Here is an 18,554-nt window from a genome sequence, read left to right as displayed (position 1 = left end):
TTTCTTTTCTTTTCTAATGTTTGCCTCTGAAATAAAGACATTTCCCCGCATCAGAACAGAAGAGACTATTCTGGTTGAGAAAGTTATTCTTTTAGGATAATTATAGGAACTTTTCAGCAGTGACCGACCCCAGTCCATTTTCCCTGACTGAATATCTGAGTCTGAACAGTCCACAAGTACAGCAGTGAAAGTGAATATTTTTGATTTATCCAACTAGCATTTTGTTTTATATTTCTTTTATATTCTCTTTGCTTTAACATTTCCCTTATAAAATAATGAGGATTTACATCCTCACCCCATTTCCCTCCCACAAATAACCACTTAAATAGAAGGAGGTTCAGATCTTGGGTCCATTGTCAGCCATTAAGAAACTAAAGAATGGTCCTTCTTTCCTAAGTACCTCAGAAAGAAAACTAAAGTAAAATAAAACTATTGTTTCCCCCTCTCCTCCCAAACCTTAAAATCATTTTTTTTCTCTTTGCTTCAAAAAAAAAAAAACAGGTGAGGGGGGAGCAAGAATTTCTAGTACTGAACTAACCTGGTGTCTCTGATGAAAAAATTTCCTGAAACTTTTCTCTGATTTTTGTTATTTGCTGTTGCTGAAGCTGTCTGCTTAAAGGAGCAAATAGGCTAACTTTTTTTATAGATAGGAAAGGGAAAAGAAAGGACATATCTCCGGATGTGAGTAAGGGGGTGGGGGCAGGGTTAATATTGCACATTCTTGAGCTTTAAGATGTGTCTGAGTAATGAAATGTCCTGTGCAGTTACTGCTCCCAGAACCTTGGGTTTCTCTAAATAAGTAAAAAAGTTTCTCTGCCCATTGATTCCTTTAGCATGACACAAGTGGCTCTTCTGGGGACAAAATAAATTAATTATCCTAAAGATTTTTTTTCTCCTTTACGCAGGTCTGCCCATTTATCTCCCTCCCCTTTTGCTTGAGAGAGCAATTATCCATTCATGTGCTCCCTGGATACCGGAGGCCACTTTAGTTAAAGACCTTGTCAACAAGCCACCCAAAGGGTTAACCTTCCAGATGGAATTTAAACGTACCCGTCCTCTTAATATTTCATTCCTAGCTCCCCACAGCTGAGGCATAAGCTTGGCTTGTTTTAATTAAATTAGATCGCACAAGACAGGTGTCTTGGCAGTAAAACTGTGCACAGCCCATTTTTATCTCATTAACTGCAGTGCTCATCAAGGGTTTGTGTTTTTCTTTCTGAAAACTCTAGGTAAACCAGTAATGATCATAACAGAGTACATGGAGAATGGCTCCTTGGATGCATTCCTCAGGGTACGTGACTACTTTATATTAAACCCAAGAATGTTGGTATTTAGAAAACTCTAACGGACTCCTTATGTCCATTCTGTCTAGTTGTATTCATGGAATCTTTTAACGGGGCAAGGGAAGAAGAGGAGAAATAGAGAATGATGTGATTTTTAAAGGCTATTAAATAGTCCATGTGCAATGAGGGTGGTATTTGATTTATTCTTGCATTGTGGGGCTGTTTGAGCCATAGATTCATTACAATTGGATAATTTCCATCTACCGCAGGAAGCAAACCCGGTCCTTAGGATACACTCTACTAGTGAATTAGTGACTTTGGTCAGAAAGGTTCAGAAATAGTGTTGCGTTTCATTGCATTCTTGGTACAGAAATCAAAAAAGATCCAAGTAATAAATGCTTTGGTGCAAATTAATTTGGCCTAATGCTAATTAGGTTTTTCTTCATTCCTTTCCTATGCAGAAGAACGATGGCAGATTTACTGTCATTCAGCTGGTGGGCATGCTTCGTGGCATCGGGTCTGGGATGAAGTATTTATCAGATATGAGCTATGTGCACCGAGATCTGGCTGCACGGAATATTCTGGTAAATAGCAACTTGGTCTGCAAAGTGTCTGATTTTGGCATGTCCCGAGTACTTGAGGATGATCCGGAAGCAGCTTATACCACCAGGGTAAGGAGGATTTGTGACCTCCGGGCTTTGACTCTGATGTAACTGTTCCTCTTTTCTCACTTTGGTGTTTAAGCCCTTTGTGATTTTCTAAGTTTCCTCATTCTTCAGAACCTCTTCATATCCATGCTTTCATTTTTAAGCCGTATTTCTGAGAGAGATTTTGAAAATGCCTTAAGATGTGTGACTACTTTAAAAACTACAAGCTAGAGTTTTACTAATTATTGTATTTTTTTACACTTAATTTTTCTTCTTTTCCTTCCTTCCTTCCTTCCCTCCTTCCTTCCTGTTTTAGATTTTCTATTTGGTTCTTTTCTATTATTAAAAAGTTTTCTTATTTTAAACAAGACAGAGCAATGTTTCTAGTTAGTTGGCCACTGAGTCTGAGGGTGTGTATACAGCAATTATAAATCATTTACACTGTGCAAGGATTTTTCAAATTTAATGGCCTTCATTTTACTCCTGGTAGATAAGCCGGATTAGGGCACAGTTAAGAGTTATCAGTCTACAGTTAATGGCTCTACTATCTTAGCTGGACAATCTGAATATAAGATACTAATGGAATAAACAGAATCCTAAAAGTTTTTGGCCATTAAGGCTGGCACTGCTGAAATCAACAGAAAGCAGATAGTTACCGTCCATTTTCCTCCTTTGATGCTCATTTTGCATTTACAGTCCTAAGCATTGTTTTTGTTTGGTTGGTTGGTTGGTGGTGGGTGGGTTGTTTTTTCTTTTCCTTGTAGTGTTCAATGGCTTTGGCTCTAGTTTTGATTCTTACACATATATCCACTTTTGAATTCTAAGTCCATTCATGTCAGAAAGGATGCATCTTTGTGAATGCTAAAGATCTTGTATTTTTTTCCCCAGTATTTGGAGAGGAAAGTTAAAGGGGCTTCTAGAATGATACATTTACATAGATTAAACCTTAGCCAAATAGTTACGGAAGGTGGAAGGCAGCACAAGTGTCCTTCTGTATGGAACAAGTAGAAATGTATCACACTGGGTTTTCAGAGTAAACTGCAGTGTATCAATGTAATTTCTAGTACTATTTATTGTCTTGCTTAGTAGCCGTAGTAAAGCAAGCCTTCAAATGATATTCTCTTGAACAGCTTACAGGTCTGAATTCAAGTTGTATTAATTTCCCCAGATGGAGCCTTAGGAAATTTGAAACTCAATTGAAAACACCTTTCATGTAAACATAACCAAACAATAGACATTTGAGGCAATGAAAATAAAAACAAGCAGCAATTTTAACATTTCCTGGGTAATATTCGGTTCTTTTGCCATGTTTGCAGGTGCCCCCCCCCCCATTAAAGTCAGTAATGGCTTTAGCATCTGGTACTTCGCATCCTCTAAGAGCCTATGTAATGTTATGTATTATCTTCTAGCCATGTTAAGCACCTTTGTCATGCTATATAAAAGTAGGATAGGGGCGCCTGGGTGGCTTAGTCGGTTAAGCGTCCGACTTTCGCTTAGGTCATGATCTTGCGGTTCGTGGGTTCGAGCCCCGCGTCGGGCTCTGTGCTGACTGCCAGCTCAGAGCCTGGAGCCTGTTTCAGTCTGTGACTCCCTCTCTCTCTGACCCTCCCCTGCTCACGCTGTCTCTCTCTCTGTCTCCTAGAAATAAATTAAAAAAAAAAAAAAAAAACATTTAAAAAAAAAAAAGTAGGATAGCAGTGTGGAGGATAGAAAGTTTCATACTTAACTTCCTTAGTTCATGATTTCAGAAACAATATTAAATATCGCCGTTGTGCTGCTGGCCAAAAGAATTCAGCAAGAAGTCAAAGTGAGCCTCAGCTACACACCCATAGATATACCATAGTAACATATGCATTTTATAAATCCTGCGATTTCCTTTCTCCTCCAATATTGCCTGAAGCAGAGCTCAGATAATAGGTAGGCTTTTTCAAAAATAATTAAACAGGTTACTTGTTCACTTCCCTGTGACTAAAGAAAACACACGAGAAGTGTCTCAACCTAGAAGACTAGTTAAAACAAACAAGTCTCATATTATTGTCTGGAGAGCTATCTCAGGAATGCTGTTGTCCCACTTGGCAAACAGTAAGAACATTCAGGGACTAAAATGGCACATCAGTGATGTACTTAGGGAATAACTTATGGCTCGAATGTTCACAGGGTGGCAAGATTCCTATCCGGTGGACTGCGCCAGAAGCAATCGCCTATCGTAAATTCACATCAGCGAGTGATGTATGGAGCTATGGAATCGTTATGTGGGAAGTTATGTCATATGGAGAGAGACCCTATTGGGATATGTCCAATCAAGACGTGAGTCTTTATGTTCTGAAATATATGTCTCTGCATTGAGATTCAGGAAGGATTGCATCAGTGTATGATGGAGTGAGGCCGGAGCTTGAAATGATACATGAAACTCAAGATTCTCATTACATTTCTCAATACAAATGTGTGTAGTAATCTAGTTAAACCTCACAGTCATGGATTTCAAAGACCGAAATTACATCGCCTAAATGGGGACAGTGTGGAAGGCCGACGTGATAGATTTATAGATAGATGGAGAGGTGGGGTATAAGGAACATATATTTACATGATTAATGCTCCAATCCACAACAAAATTCCACTTTGATATCTAAGAAAATAAAGTATATATGAAAAACACAAATTTCACCTGTGAAAAAATTGACACCGAGGGTTTCTTTGAAGAGAACTAGTGAATATTTTAAAGCTGGCATAGTTGTAATTAGAGCTTGCCCCTGAGGACTCTAAAATAAAGCTTCACTCAATGACCCTTTGTAAATTATGCACATCCCTTTAAATGTACCATCTGGACTACTTCGTAAGGGAGTATCCACAATGCCTGCAATTTCAGAAAAGCATTCAATAATGACACTAATAAGATTCCAGAGTAATAGAATTTAATTACAAACATCTCCAGTGAGAAAGAGGAAGGGGAAAAAAAAAAACTTGGACCAAAGGGTCTTCCTAGAACACTTGTTAGTTATATGTGTGAAGTAAAATATTAGCATACAGTGCTTACAAAGTCTTGGCACTCGATTTATCAATAAAAATTATAGTTTGAGAAAAAGTCTTTTTTTAAAAAATTCTCTCCGATGTGAAATGCTACCTGCCCATCTGCTTTGTCTTGAAATAACAAGAAGTTGCAAAGCCTTGGCTATTAAATGAAGAACTCAAGAAATAGGATCCTGGTTGCCTTATCAATAAAAGAATGTTCAGAGCAACAGAGAAGCTAATGCAGCCCACAGCTCTGGGGCAAAAAGAATTCGCTAACCAGATTAAGAGGAATGATCGTGTTGACATTGTGTTATCTGAAAGTTATAAAGAAAGGTTCATAGCAGATAGGAAGAAAGCCAGCAACTAGCATAACTGATAGGTAATTGCAGGCTGGAAAAACTAGAGAAGTGAGTGGTGTGGAATGTATTGTTTGATGTAATTGTGCTACAGACACCTTCCAGTACCTACCTTGTAGCAACATTTGGTTTCAGATGAGAGACTTTGCAGAAGGACCAGAACAGCCAAAATGAGCAAGTAGCGCATACAGTTACTCTTTTAATGATTAAATGCTTAAACTCAACTTCAGTTGGCAGTCGTGGCCAAATGCTCAGAAGAGCAGCAAATCTGAAGATTCTGGTCCATTTTCCTGCCCTAAGTATTTTCAGGCCGATAGTTTTGACAGTTTCTATATTACGTTAACATATTTTTTATTGTTTCGAACTTTCAGTGGTCTGGTTTTCTCCACGGAAGAACATCTGAAGCCGTCTCTTTCCCGCAAATAATATCAATCTGTCATTCCCATGCATTTGTCTCTGTTGGGTTCTCAATAGGAAATGTAACTGGGAAATTACTTCCATGAGTAGAATTCATTTGGCATATGGTGAATAGAGTCAAAATAACTGTTGAAAATATGGCAAACTTACCAAGTTTTTTGTTTGTTTTACTCTTTAGCCCCCCAAAAACATTCAGCAGTAAACTGAGAAAATATGCTTTGTTAACCCACAAGCCATCTTCCAAGCTGGCAGTGGATAGGGAGCTAATGAAAGAGTATTAAGCACTCTGAGGGTTTATAACAAATTGTATTATCCTGGCGTTAGCCCAATATTTCTCTCATTCTCATCAATTCAATGTAAAATGTTTTCATCAAGTCTAGAGTCAACACCGTGCACCTGGAAAGATAAAAGAAAGTCAGAAGATCAAACTGACTTAATGTAATTGCCAGAAATAAAGAGAATAATGTTTAGTAAGATAGCATATAGAAGTCTACTTTAGAAGGAGTAGTAAATAATACTAATACAACAGGATGTTGGCAAAAATACATGGGAGAAAAAGGATCAGAGGGCTTAATAAATCACAAGAGGATTGTCAAACTGTGTGCCAGCTACATAGACAATAGTCATACTGATATGTAGAAACTGGACCCCGTGGAATTAATTGTTTTCTGTTGAAGGCCAGTTATGGAGCAGTAAATAAACACCACTGCAGGGTGAATCCAACATGGTCATTGAGATGGCTATAGTTCTGGTTGTTTCCTTAGCAGCTACTCATTTGGGTAGAGTAAACACACACACACACACACACACACACACACACACACAAATAAATTAAAATAAATAATTAATAACTGATTTAAAACAAATAAAACTTCTTTAAAAATCTCCAAACAAATAAAAAGACTTCTAGAGTTTCATAGGATTCACATAAATAATGCCAATGTGTAGCCAAGAAATTACGAAATAATTCCCCTCCTTAAGTTTGGCATGAGTCATATAATATTACATTACTGGGGGCTATACCTTAAAGATGAGGGGCTCAGCAAAATGCCAATAAGAAAAATACTGTCGTACCTGTGAAGACAGATTCAAAGAATTTGAATTAGAAGAAAGGCTGTTGAATAGTTTACTTATGTCATAGTTAGGCAGGGAGAACTCTGGGCAATAAGATAATGATCATCTACCATTATAACTTTTTCCTTAGATGTGGAAAGGTCCCCTTCAAAATATCAGTGCTCTAAAAGAATTTTTTTAATTTTCTTTGCTACTACTTTTTTTAAATCTACTTAGTAACACTTTTTAACTGTTAATTGGCCAACTGCCAGCCAACTAAGACCCACAAATGTAATGTAGAACTGGTATCTTGGTGTATTTTGGTCTTCCAAAAGGAAAAATAGTTGGCTATCTGGAGGGTTTGAGGACAGTGCTGTTTTAGAGAGAGGGAGTGTCTTCTGGATTGGGAGGTCTGGAAGGTGGGCTCCTATTTTGACTCAAGAGCTGTCTGAGCAAGAGGACAGACTTAAAATGATGCAAAGAGACTTCCATTTTGGATGCAACTATTAGTGCTTCTTAAGGAAAGTCTTGAACAGTAGGCCAGAGTCTCTTTTGTTAGGAGGGCTTAGAGATGCTGGATAGCAGAAGAAGGAGGGTGGTCACGATGTGATCTCTGAGAGCCAGCCCAACACCAGGTTGTTGATCTGATTGTGTTCTAACCACTTCTGGACACTGATGAATCTTCACTTTAGAATTTCACATTGGGATTGCCTGTCATCTGAGAACAGGGCAGAGCCACAGCTGGCTTCCCTGTCCTGTTGCCAGCAATACTCAGGTCCAGCTTTGGCTTCTGCGAAGAAGTTGGTGCTGTTCCCATGCTCAAGCTTGCCGGCAGCTGAACGTATGGGGGAACTTGCCGGTCAGGAGGATGGACCACTGACCGCAGCTTCTCTGGCAGCTTAACATACTGTTTTGTTCTCTCTGATAGGTGATTAAAGCCATTGAGGAAGGCTACCGGCTACCTCCTCCAATGGACTGCCCCATCGCCCTCCATCAGCTGATGCTAGACTGCTGGCAGAAGGAGAGAAGTGATAGGCCGAAATTTGGCCAGATTGTCAACATGTTAGACAAACTCATCCGCAACCCCAACAGCTTGAAGAGGACGGGGACCGAGAGCTCCAGGTCAGCCATGCCTACTTAATAGTGATGTATGAAATAACACATTAGAGGTGGCAGGCAAGTGGTGGCTCGCTTTAATTCCTGCCTTTTAGTCAGAGGCCACTGCACAGCTCTCTGCAACCTGGGTGGCTTCTGTCTCAGTTAATGGAGTATTTATGGTAGTTTTGTTCACCATTTCGAAGAGCCTAACACCTGTTAGGCCTCAAATCGTAGTACAAAAAACAAATTTAAAAAAATAAAAAAAAATAAAAACAACCCAGCAACAAAGAAATAGCTAAGTGCTTTCCTTATTATGCTGGACCTGAACATTTCTGAAGAAAGATAGAATGTACTTTGGGAAGACTTTCAGGCCACTAGATGCTAAACTTGAGGGAAGGGAAAGGAACACATCAGTACAAAATAGGGAGTAGAGGAAAGCTCTTCATACACCGTAGTTTTAAGTTCACTTATGATGGGTTATAGGTGCGTATGAGCTTATAAAGCAAATAAAAATTCATTTGGTTTCAGTTCCTAACGTTTCTCTTTACTGGGTCTTTCAAGAGTAGAAGGAAGCAGGACCAAAATAGAACCTGATCAAGTTACAAAGCATATGGATGAATGTTTGAGAAGGGTTTTTAAAATGAATATAATTGAACCATCTGTAAAATAGGTTGTTATTTCTTTGGAAAGAGCAAAAGGAAGAAGTGCTACCAGCCAGAAACAAGGTACAGATATTCCAAGTCCTGCAATTCAATAGGAACTTTTCAGCCTGGAGACTGAGCCTCTCTGGTGTAAGATTCAGGATCCCTAGATACCTGTCCCATCCAAAAGAGTATAGACTGCCCTTGGTAGTTAAATGATTCAGGTGAAGACTAGCATAAGATAATCAGATGCTTCAGGCCTGCAAGAAGTAAGATCTACTCATCTCCAAATCCGCGATTCTCCAAGGCTCTTCTTTCATCATGACCCTGAGCTAAAAATAGGAAGATGTTTTTTCCCACAATGTCCAAGGCCTTCCAGTCTCAGTCGGTGTAGGGAGCTTCTCCTCCAGTCTTCCGAACACGTAGCCCAATGGTTGTGGAAGAGAAGGTGTGCACTGATTGTTTCAGTGCACGAAGAATCTGAAACAAGCAGCAGACATACCCTCTATTCTCTTTTGGGCTTTCAGATCCCTTGGCATTTGCCGCATCCCAAGAGCTTAATGATCAAGCTCTTCTGAAAGAACACTGGGCTGGGCTGAATTCACATCTTATTTCTGCCACTTGATAGCCAAGCGGCCTAAAAAGAATCTCCTAGCCTCCCTGGGCTATTTTTTGTTCTTCGGTTCTCCGAGAGGCGTCGCTGGCTTCTTCTCCTCCAAGGTGAACTCCCTCCAGCTTTTGGGTCTCCAGCTCCACATCCCATAAATTTTGTCTGAAGGTCCAAAGGCTGGTTCACTGGTACTTGGCGCTTTACTGCTGGGTTAAGCTCTTCAGCTCCTAATATTGCAGAATGTGTGCTTCGTACCATTATGCAGAACAAATTGAGAACAAATTGAATTATTGGATATACTTTTTTTCAATTCGCAGTTTTTCTCACTGACGGTACTTCGGTAGCTTTGATGCTTATTACTGCTTGCTGGTAATGGGATGTAGTATAACAGTGTATGTGATTCAGCACAAAATTAGGCAGATGTCGTAATGTTCCACAAAGACTTCCAGAGCAGGCTTGCAAATAACCCTTAGAGTTAATTGATCTAGAATGAAGATATTTTCATCCTAAGGTCATTTTGACCTTGTCAGGTACCTAGAGCCTTCGTGTTGCCCTAGTCACACTCTTGGCTTAAAGTTAGAAATGGAAACTATTGCTCTTTATCTAATAATGAATATTATTGATAAACATTAACACTAAAGTCTAAAATTCTATGATACTGGTTATTGGGGGAAGGGTTAAATCTTGAGTATTCTTGTCATAAAAATTTACATAATTTTACTCAGAAAATCAGACTTAATTGAGTGAATAGATATAAAAGTTCACAACTGCAAGCTACTATTCAGACACAAGACTGATTGATAAAACAAGTCTTGTTTAAAATAGTCACATGAGAATGATGCAAACCAAAATAACAGGTAAAAATGATAAAATAAACAATGGAATTGGATTAATTCTGCCATGCAGGAAATTAATCAAGACATTAGACTGATTTAGTTTTGTTTTCACAAGAAAATATTTTTTTTGGCTAAAACTTCAGTAATGATGATATTTCAGTTTAAACATTCATATTAAAGTAACACAGCCTCAGGATGAAAATTAGGTCAGAATGCTAAGATCAGCCACATTCTATAATTTCTAGGGAAACGGGAGTTCAAGAAAATATAATAAACAAATAGCAGTGTTGGTATAGAGGTGATTAAAGTAAAGGTAGTATAAAATACCCGGTGAAAGTCTACCCAATAATTATTAAGTAGTGTGATGATAAAGATCACTATGAGCCTCTTAATAAATACTTCCATAAATAGATGGCTCATTGTATATCAATATCACGAGGAAAGGCAAAATTCCTGCCATGATCTGTAGTCAATGTCGACAATGACCTAACATAAAACACCTGGCCTAAGAAATGCATAAACTAATAAATAATTTCATAGAAAGTGCTTAGAATTCATTGAAATGATAATTTAAGGGCCCCAGCCAGGGAATATGAGAAGCGCATTCCACAATCCAAGCGGTGATCAAAGTGGCCATTCTTCCTTACCGTCTTGGCACACGTGCTGGTCAGGCGTGGGCTGATTAAAGAGGACATTAACTCCCTGCTGTCCCAAGTTTGTTTGAATGCACTGAGCCTGCCTGCAAACCTGGCCGGGAGCATGCTAGACTCGAACTCTTGGCATTTTCTCCGCTTCATCAAGTCTGGCAAGTTGCAAGCTCACAGTTTTTTGTGTGGGTTTTTTTTTGTTTTTTTGGTTTTCTTTTGGTTTTGGTTTTGTTTTTTTGTTGTTTTACTTATACTTCATTAGGGTTTCCGTAGCTGCTGTCCTGAAGCATGTAATACTCAGGGCTGGCAGGAATTTCCGTCTTCCTGCAAAGACTGAACCAGTATCAGCCACAAGGTCTCCCCCAATCTTTCTCCGAGGCTAAGATGTGAAAAGACTGGTATGATCATTAGTATACTAAGAGGTCCACATAAAACAAATGTGGGAAGTGGAATCAAGGACAGATAGGGCACTTGATACATGGTTTAGCAACTTTGTGAGATTAGGGGCCCCCCCCAAAAAAACCACATGATGACATTTGACGATAGGCAGTCTCTCTAGAAAGCCCATCCTTGGCATTTCAGTGCCTATCGTAGGCAGTCTGACTTCTGAGTCTTGCTATCTTGCTGATAGTTCTTGTCTGTCCACACTTTCTCGTTCCTCCACCAGACCTAACACCGCCTTGTTGGATCCCAGCTCCCCTGAATTCTCCGCTGTGGTATCAGTGGGCGATTGGCTGCAGGCCATTAAAATGGACCGGTATAAGGATAACTTCACAGCGGCTGGTTATACCACACTAGAGGCTATAGTGCACATGAACCAGGAGTAAGTACTCAGCGATGTAACACCAAAGGGTAAATCTAGATTTAATAGTATTTTTCTTTTCTGCTTTGAGCTGCATTATCATCCTACTCATTTAAAAAAAAAAAAAAGAAAAGAAACCTGGAATGCCTTTCATTTTGATGGAGTATAATTTTTACACAGCCTCTAAAGCACCTACATTGTTGCATTCAGTTGCTTAATTAAACATTGTAACACACCTGCCTTGTTGTGCTGTATGAACTGTGGCTGATTCAAATGTGTGTCTGCATGAAGCCCCAGAACCAGATTCTCCGCCCTCATGGCTTTTTCTCTCCCTCTCGCTTCTCCCCCTACATCCAGTGACCTGGCAAGGATTGGCATCACAGCCGTCACACACCAGAATAAGATTCTGAGCAGCGTCCAGGCGATGAGAACCCAAATGCAGCAGATACACGGCAGAATGGTTCCCGTCTGAGCCAGTGTACTGAATAAACTCAAAACTCTTGAAATTAGTTTACCTCATCCATGCACTTTAATTGAAGAACTGCACTTTTTTTACTCCGTCTTCGCCCTCTGAAATGAAAGGAAACTTCCAATACCTTCAGCGTTGCCTGGTGTACAGATTGCTGAGACTGTGGGGCTTACAGAAATGACAGACCGTCGTTTGAATGAAGACCTGGAACAAATTGTTTCTCAGAAGTACTCCGTCCGTCACCAGTTTGTAAAATACATGTACCTATATAAATAGAACACCACCTCCGAGTTTTGATGCCGTATTTGCTGCCAGACACTGAGCTTCTCTGAGACATCCTTGATCCTCTCTCCATTTGGAATTACAACTACAGTGTTTTGTTTGTGGCGTAAATGACAGTCATCTTGCTCTCACTGGAATGAATACCATGCCCAGGAACATTCTGGAAGGACTCAGTCGTAGCTTCTGAGGCTTGGTTCTTGCCATGGAAAACAACCTAGGTGAAAACCACGTAGCTCGTCAGGCCACCTGGTGGCTTATAATGACGTAAGGAGCTGGAAAGGAAAGGAAAGTGGATTTTAAAAAATAATAATAATAAAACCCAAACACCTCCCCCTCACTGGACAAACAAGGTCTGTTTCTTTGGGCCTGAGGCTGTGGCATATCAAGTCATGTTTTGGGACTCTACAAACTTCTTGTAACTACCTTTTGGATAGTGGACCGTGACAATCTTGAATAGGGAACTTTCACACTTCCCTCCTATAAAGAAGCAACCCCAGACCTACAAGGTAAGGCAAAAGAATCCACAATGCATCTTTCTTCAGTGAAAACTTGTCTTTTTTTTTTTTTTTTTTTTTTACTTGATCTAATTTGAAACACTGACCAATAAATAGTCTTTCATGTCTGTCAGGCAGTTTGGGGTTCTTTCAGGATTTCAGTCTTCTCTTGACTATGGGAGAAGAGGCCAGTATGGAAACCCACTAGGACTTTCTTACTGTTCCTCCAGGAAGAAGTGAAGTAGGAACCATATCAAGTCAGGTTTGGGAACATGGCACCCAGACCCCAACTGGCTCTCTCACACAGAGTTCCTCTTACCCTTTGGTGCCCATCATTCATGCCACAAATATTTTCCTGAGTATCTTTTGGGTACCAGATAATCACCTGTAACCTTGGGTCTCTCACACAGAGTTCCTCTTACACTTTAGTGCCCATCATTCATGCCACAAATATTTTCCTGAGTATCTTTTGGGTACCAGATAATCACCTGTAACCTTGGGTCATTCTTTGGAGACTTTGCTGTAGTTGAGAAGTCCTGGAAGGTCTGTCCATTATTCTCATTTTCTGTCCTGTTCTGGTAGCCAATACACCAGACAAGGTCAGCCAGGGAGGATTTACCTTGAAGTCAGGAGTGAGACTTGGGACTTACCTTGATGTCTTCACTATTAGCATGTAACCTACTGGAAAACATCTCATCCCTAAAGACCATGAGCCTTAGATACTTCTATTTTAATCCCAGAATTTTCTTCTTGAAACATGAATTAAATGGCTTTGTTTATTCCTAGAAACAAACAACCTAACTCTTTTTGCCTGGACAGATTTTAACTTCTTAAACTCTTCCATTTTCACTACTTTTAAACAAGAACTTGGCTGATTTTAATGACCTCCCCCCCCCACCTTGGTTTTATGCTGAAAGCTATTTCTTATGGAGCAAGGCATGTTCAATTTGATGCTGTCAAGTCATGACAGTTTAGTAAAAACCTTTTTGCAACATTGGTTGTAAAAGCTTTTCTGTTCAGAAGGAATGTGAAATTTATTTTTTTAAACTACTCCAACAATTTCTGTTTTATCACCACTTTTGCTGAACCCTAAGAGTTCTGGATATTCATGTTCAAAGTTGACAAACGTAGGTGGGGTTTTTTGCTCGTTGTGAAAAAAAATGTATATGTTTATTTTTATTTTTTTCCTTCAGGAAAGCTGTGGAGTATTTTGTTTTCAATCTCCATGGTCCAATTCAAATAAGATAGCATTATGGCATTATCTTGTAAGTCAAAAGAGCATTTCCTGGCATCCACTGAATAATTAGAAGTCTTGCTTTTCCTTCAAGGGAACAACTTAAGACTTGAGCTATTTTTCTAAACATTGAACATACTCAAAGCAGAACAGTTCAAAAGAGAGAATGTGTCAGTTCTAAGATACTGTAACAAGTTAATGCTGGACACTAGGCTGCAGTCATTGTGTTATTTCTCATCATGTATCTGTGTATTTGGAACCATCAGGCAAGGATTGAAAGGTGGAATGTGAAATCTTACTACATTCAAAGGTTGCCTTCTGAATCTTAATTTTAACACAGTGTAGGAGTTAGAGTCTAGGTCAATGGAAAGGCCGAAGAAGGGCTCTCTAAGTGCCTACCATAATATCTAGTAGCTGTAAAAGTGAAACCCTATCGCTTCTGTGAAGTGACACATTCTAGAAGAGAAATAGGACAATGGAAGGTTGCATTGTTTCCCAGGGCACGGAGCCAGGCTCTGGCATCCATACAGCTATGGATTCTAAAGCCAACCATGATGTTGACACTGGGAAATTCATTCCATGTTTCTTTATAACTCAGGTCCTCCACCTGTAAATTAGAGATGATGATATTTCAATAATAACACCTTTCCTAACACATGGCGTTGTTGTAAGTGTATAAGAAGTGCTCTTATGTAGAACACACTGAACTTCACAGAAGGAAGGTGGACTCTTTCTGCAAGGCTTTCCAAGTATTACTCATCCATCTTTCACTCGCGAACCCAAATGTATTGCGACATGCTGGAGTGAGGTGAAATGAAGTTCATTGGTAGGAGCCATGCACATGAAACTGCTTCACCTTAAATGGATTTGTGAGGAATTGATTTAAATTAAACATGTATCTGTACAAAAGGTGGTAGACCTACCAAATACTCCTTTATCACCTAGCCTTGAAATTCATGACATTGTTGTTTTATAATTGAAAAAAGTGAAATGCAGAAGTTAGATCTCATTGTAAGGAATAGAATTGGATGATAAGGACACTTTGATGTCTTCATAACGGATTCAGAGACACAGTGCTTTGTTTATTTAGAGACGGCGAAAGTCACATCTGTCCCTCATGATGCCACATAGATCATATGCTTTGGTCTCTGTCCAAGCACTTGCCCACGATGAAGAGCTTGTCTGAATTCAAAGGAGCTAATGTTTATTTTTCTCCACTCTAGAATATTCTGGCACCAGCTAGATACAGTCCTTCATATTCCTACACTTGTCACACTTCAAACATCCAACCCTTTTCACATACACACTGAGGTCCCAAATAGTCCACTTCCCGTTACAAACTATTTTCATTTTTTTTAGTTTTTAATGTTTTATTTATTTCTGAGAGAGAGAGAGAGAGAGGCAGCGTGAGCAGGGGAGGGTCAGAGAGAGAGGGAGACAAAGAATCCAAAGCAGGCTCCAGGCCCTGAGCTAGCTGTCAGCACAGAGCCTGATGCAGGGCTTGAACCCACGAACCATGAGATCATGACCTGAGCCGAAGTCAGATGCTCAACCGACTGAGCCACCCAGGCACCCCAACAAACCAATTTCATACCATATATTTATATCTAGGCATTTAGTGAAGAAGATGGTTGGTGAACTGAAAGGGGACAAATGGGTTTTGGGGACACCCTTTTCTCCTCTAAGAATAGAATTTCTAGCAGCAAAACAAAATCACCTTCAAATAGTGTGCCTATCCATATGGCGTTGGTTGTACTCCAACAGTCTTAAGGTCATACTCATGTTCTCCTTGTCCTGCGTGTAAAGACATGTCTGCCTGATGAAATCCCTGCACAGCCAGGTTTCAGAAACTACATTTGATAAACTTAACTGATTTCCAGAGAAGACACAGTTGGAACAGTAGATCCAATTCCTTTTCTTTCTTCTCTTCCCCATGATTGTCGAAGTGAATGATGTTGACAAGTGGCTTCTTGAAAGGAAGGCTTGGTAGTTATAACTTTACCCACATTTATCATTTTTAAAAAAATTTTTTATGTCTTTATTTTATTTTGAGAGACAGAGACAGACAGCAGGCAGGGGAGGAGCAGAGAGAGAGGGAGACACAGAATCTGAAGCAGGCTCCAGGCTCTGAGCTGTCAACACAGAGCCCGATGCGGGTCTTGAACCCATGGACTGTGGGATCATGACCTGAGCCAAAGTCGGACACCCAACCAACTGAGCCACCCAGGTGCCCCAAACCACATTTATCATTTTAATTTGCCTACGAAGTCATCTCTAACTGAATAGTTTGTAAGAAAACTTCATTTCTCTCTCTCCAAATAGACTAAAGCATTTTCTACAAGACTAAATCATGGTTATTTACCTCAAAGACACTAAACTGGGTTTATATCTCACACACGACAAACACACATAGGTACAAAACAAGCAAATACAAGATTGATTTAATAAAATACGCGAAGTTGTCTTTGAAGATACGTTCTGGTCTTAATCTTTGCTCTCTCTGTACCTGAGGTCATTCACAGCCAAACACTGCCGTTGCAGTGGGAGATACGGTCCCTGAAGCTATCTTGATAGTCAACTGTCACAAAGGAAAAGGAGAGAAATTGCTTATTTTGGTTTGTGTTGATAATTGCGAGGGCGATGAGGAGCCACAATGATTCCATTGTGTTATGCTGATCTTGCTCAGTGCTACACAATGAGGCAGTTGTGACTGATTAGTTCTCAGAGGGCTTGAGCCCCCAGAACCTTTCGCACTGGCATGCCAAATGTTTCCTTGTGCCATGGCCCAACCTTTCCTCCCTTGTCCCTGTTCGGTGCACCTTGTATGAGCCCTTTACCAGACATTCGCATCCATTAGAAGTTCCTTTGTAAGAAAAATGTTCAGTGACTTTTATTTCTTAGTTGGCATTTTTGTCAATCATATCGTTGAATATTGGTGGATGGTCGTGTTTCTGGATCTGTTCCCATGACACAGAATTCCCCTTTTTGAAAAGACTGGGTGCTACTGTAATACAATTTGCCTTTCACATCATTTTACCAACTCCAAGCCTTTCTCCTCTTGCACAGATGAACCTTCACAATCAGAGTTTTCATTTCACAGAGAGGCTGTTCACACAGTGGTTAAGGCATGGCTATCGACTCAGACCCTTTGTGTTCTAATCCCCTTTTTCTCCTTCTCCACCTATGACGTGACCATGAGCAAGCTGCCCAGCTTTGCTGTGATGCAACAGCCTCATCCAGGTGATAGGAGGAAGACTAGTACCTTCCCCAAGTTATTATAATTGAGCTACTAATAAACATTTTTGTTGTTGATGTTGTTACTATAGTTGTCACTTTTCAGAGGAGGAAAGCAGGAATTCACGCTCTCCCTCCTGAGCTACTTCTTACTGAGCCATACCGACTCCTACGTGCTTCTGTTCTTTCCTGCAATATTGGCTGACAACTGGCTGGCCGCATGCATTGATGTTTTGTCTAAAATCTTGTTCCTTTCTCTACAGGGAGTAGATTCTGCTATCTTGGCCTCACAGCCCTTCCTGTCGATCACAAAGCCCACAGAAGAAAACAGAACACACCCTCCTCAGTCCCTTCGAAATGTGTTTCTTCTGCGTCCACGATGCCAGTTCTGGAGCAAAGACACTGATGAAACAACACCCGTACCTGAAAAGAATACATGGCTGACGTTCAAATCTTCTTTCCCAGTGAAAGAAGCAGCAAACGTGCGAGGCTCAGCACCTGTTCTCTTGTGGCGCTGAGGAGCGGACTGTCTCGCAGCACCAGCTCCACGGAGCCCTCGTTCCTAAATTCCTCGTGGTTTTATTTATATGCATTTCCATATCTCATTCCTGTATGTCGCTGCTGCTTTGGCGCAGCAGCAAGTGACCCAAGGCTACAGGTCTTACAACGGACACCAGGTTAGGTGCCACCACACAAAACAAAGCCAGTTCCCATGAGCTGCCTATGATATGCATTGCTGAAGTCACATTTTACCCAGGGTGTGCCATTGCAGTGATATAAATATATTTTTTTCCTAGACTAAATATGAGCTGACTATCTCTTTCGATGTGTGTACATAGGTGTGAGTGTGCATATGCACGGGTGTGTGCGTGCGCGTGAGTGTCTAACCTCATGCTTAGACCTGCCTGCGAATGTTGTGGAATGCTACACCGGAGAGTTCTGGTTTTCCACCAGTTCTGAGATGAAGAGGCCACAGGCGAAAGCGGGCCTGGAGACCCCACCCGTCCCCTTAGAAAGACAGCCCGGAAGTGTTCAATGCCCTGTATCTAGAAGTGTGTTTTGTAACTGCCACACTAACCTTAATAAGTAATTCTACAGCTTTGGATGGAGGCATTTTCACCTCAGCAGTGGGGTAATTTTAGAATACAAATCCATTCAGGTGACAACCCATCATCAAAATCATTAATGCTGACTGAACTTCTCATCTGAATCACCAATTTCTTGACGGAGAGAGAGAGAAGGGGATGGAATTTGTCTGGTGACCCCAAATGGAATAGAAGTAGCCTTTGTTTTCCTGCATAAATGGACTTGTTGAATGCGAACAAATATATGCAATTCATATGCTTTTGGAGATGAACGGAGACACGTGTGTCAGCTTTGAGATGATGTGTCCTGGATTAATACTTTGTCTCTCAGTGTCACAGAAAAATACATGCCAGTGA

The 18,554-nt window shown here is 40.3% G+C and overlaps 1 protein-coding gene across 1 annotated transcript in view; it reads left to right on the top strand.

The window, feature by feature from the left end:
- Window positions 1-17,910, top strand: part of EPHA4 (EPH receptor A4) — a 150,098-nt gene extending 132,188 nt beyond the window's left edge. The window contains exons 12-18 of the mRNA XM_039256908.1: window positions 1,230-1,291; window positions 1,745-1,954; window positions 4,088-4,237; window positions 7,694-7,887; window positions 11,265-11,420; window positions 11,757-12,656; window positions 17,376-17,910. Of these exons, the coding sequence (XP_039112839.1) occupies window positions 1,230-1,291; window positions 1,745-1,954; window positions 4,088-4,237; window positions 7,694-7,887; window positions 11,265-11,420; window positions 11,757-11,871 (887 nt within the window). The 3' untranslated portion in view covers window positions 11,872-12,656; window positions 17,376-17,910. The remainder of the gene's footprint in view (window positions 1-1,229; window positions 1,292-1,744; window positions 1,955-4,087; window positions 4,238-7,693; window positions 7,888-11,264; window positions 11,421-11,756; window positions 12,657-17,375) is intronic.
- The last annotated feature ends 644 nt before the right edge of the window (window positions 17,911-18,554 follow it).

Source organism: Hyaena hyaena, unplaced genomic scaffold, assembly GCF_003009895.1.
Source record: "Hyaena hyaena isolate Hyena2069 unplaced genomic scaffold, ASM300989v1 scaffold_595, whole genome shotgun sequence".
Classification (NCBI taxonomy): domain Eukaryota; kingdom Metazoa; phylum Chordata; class Mammalia; order Carnivora; family Hyaenidae; genus Hyaena; species Hyaena hyaena.
Note: the sequence above shows the minus strand (reverse complement) of the source record. Positions and strands in the feature narration are given on the sequence as shown.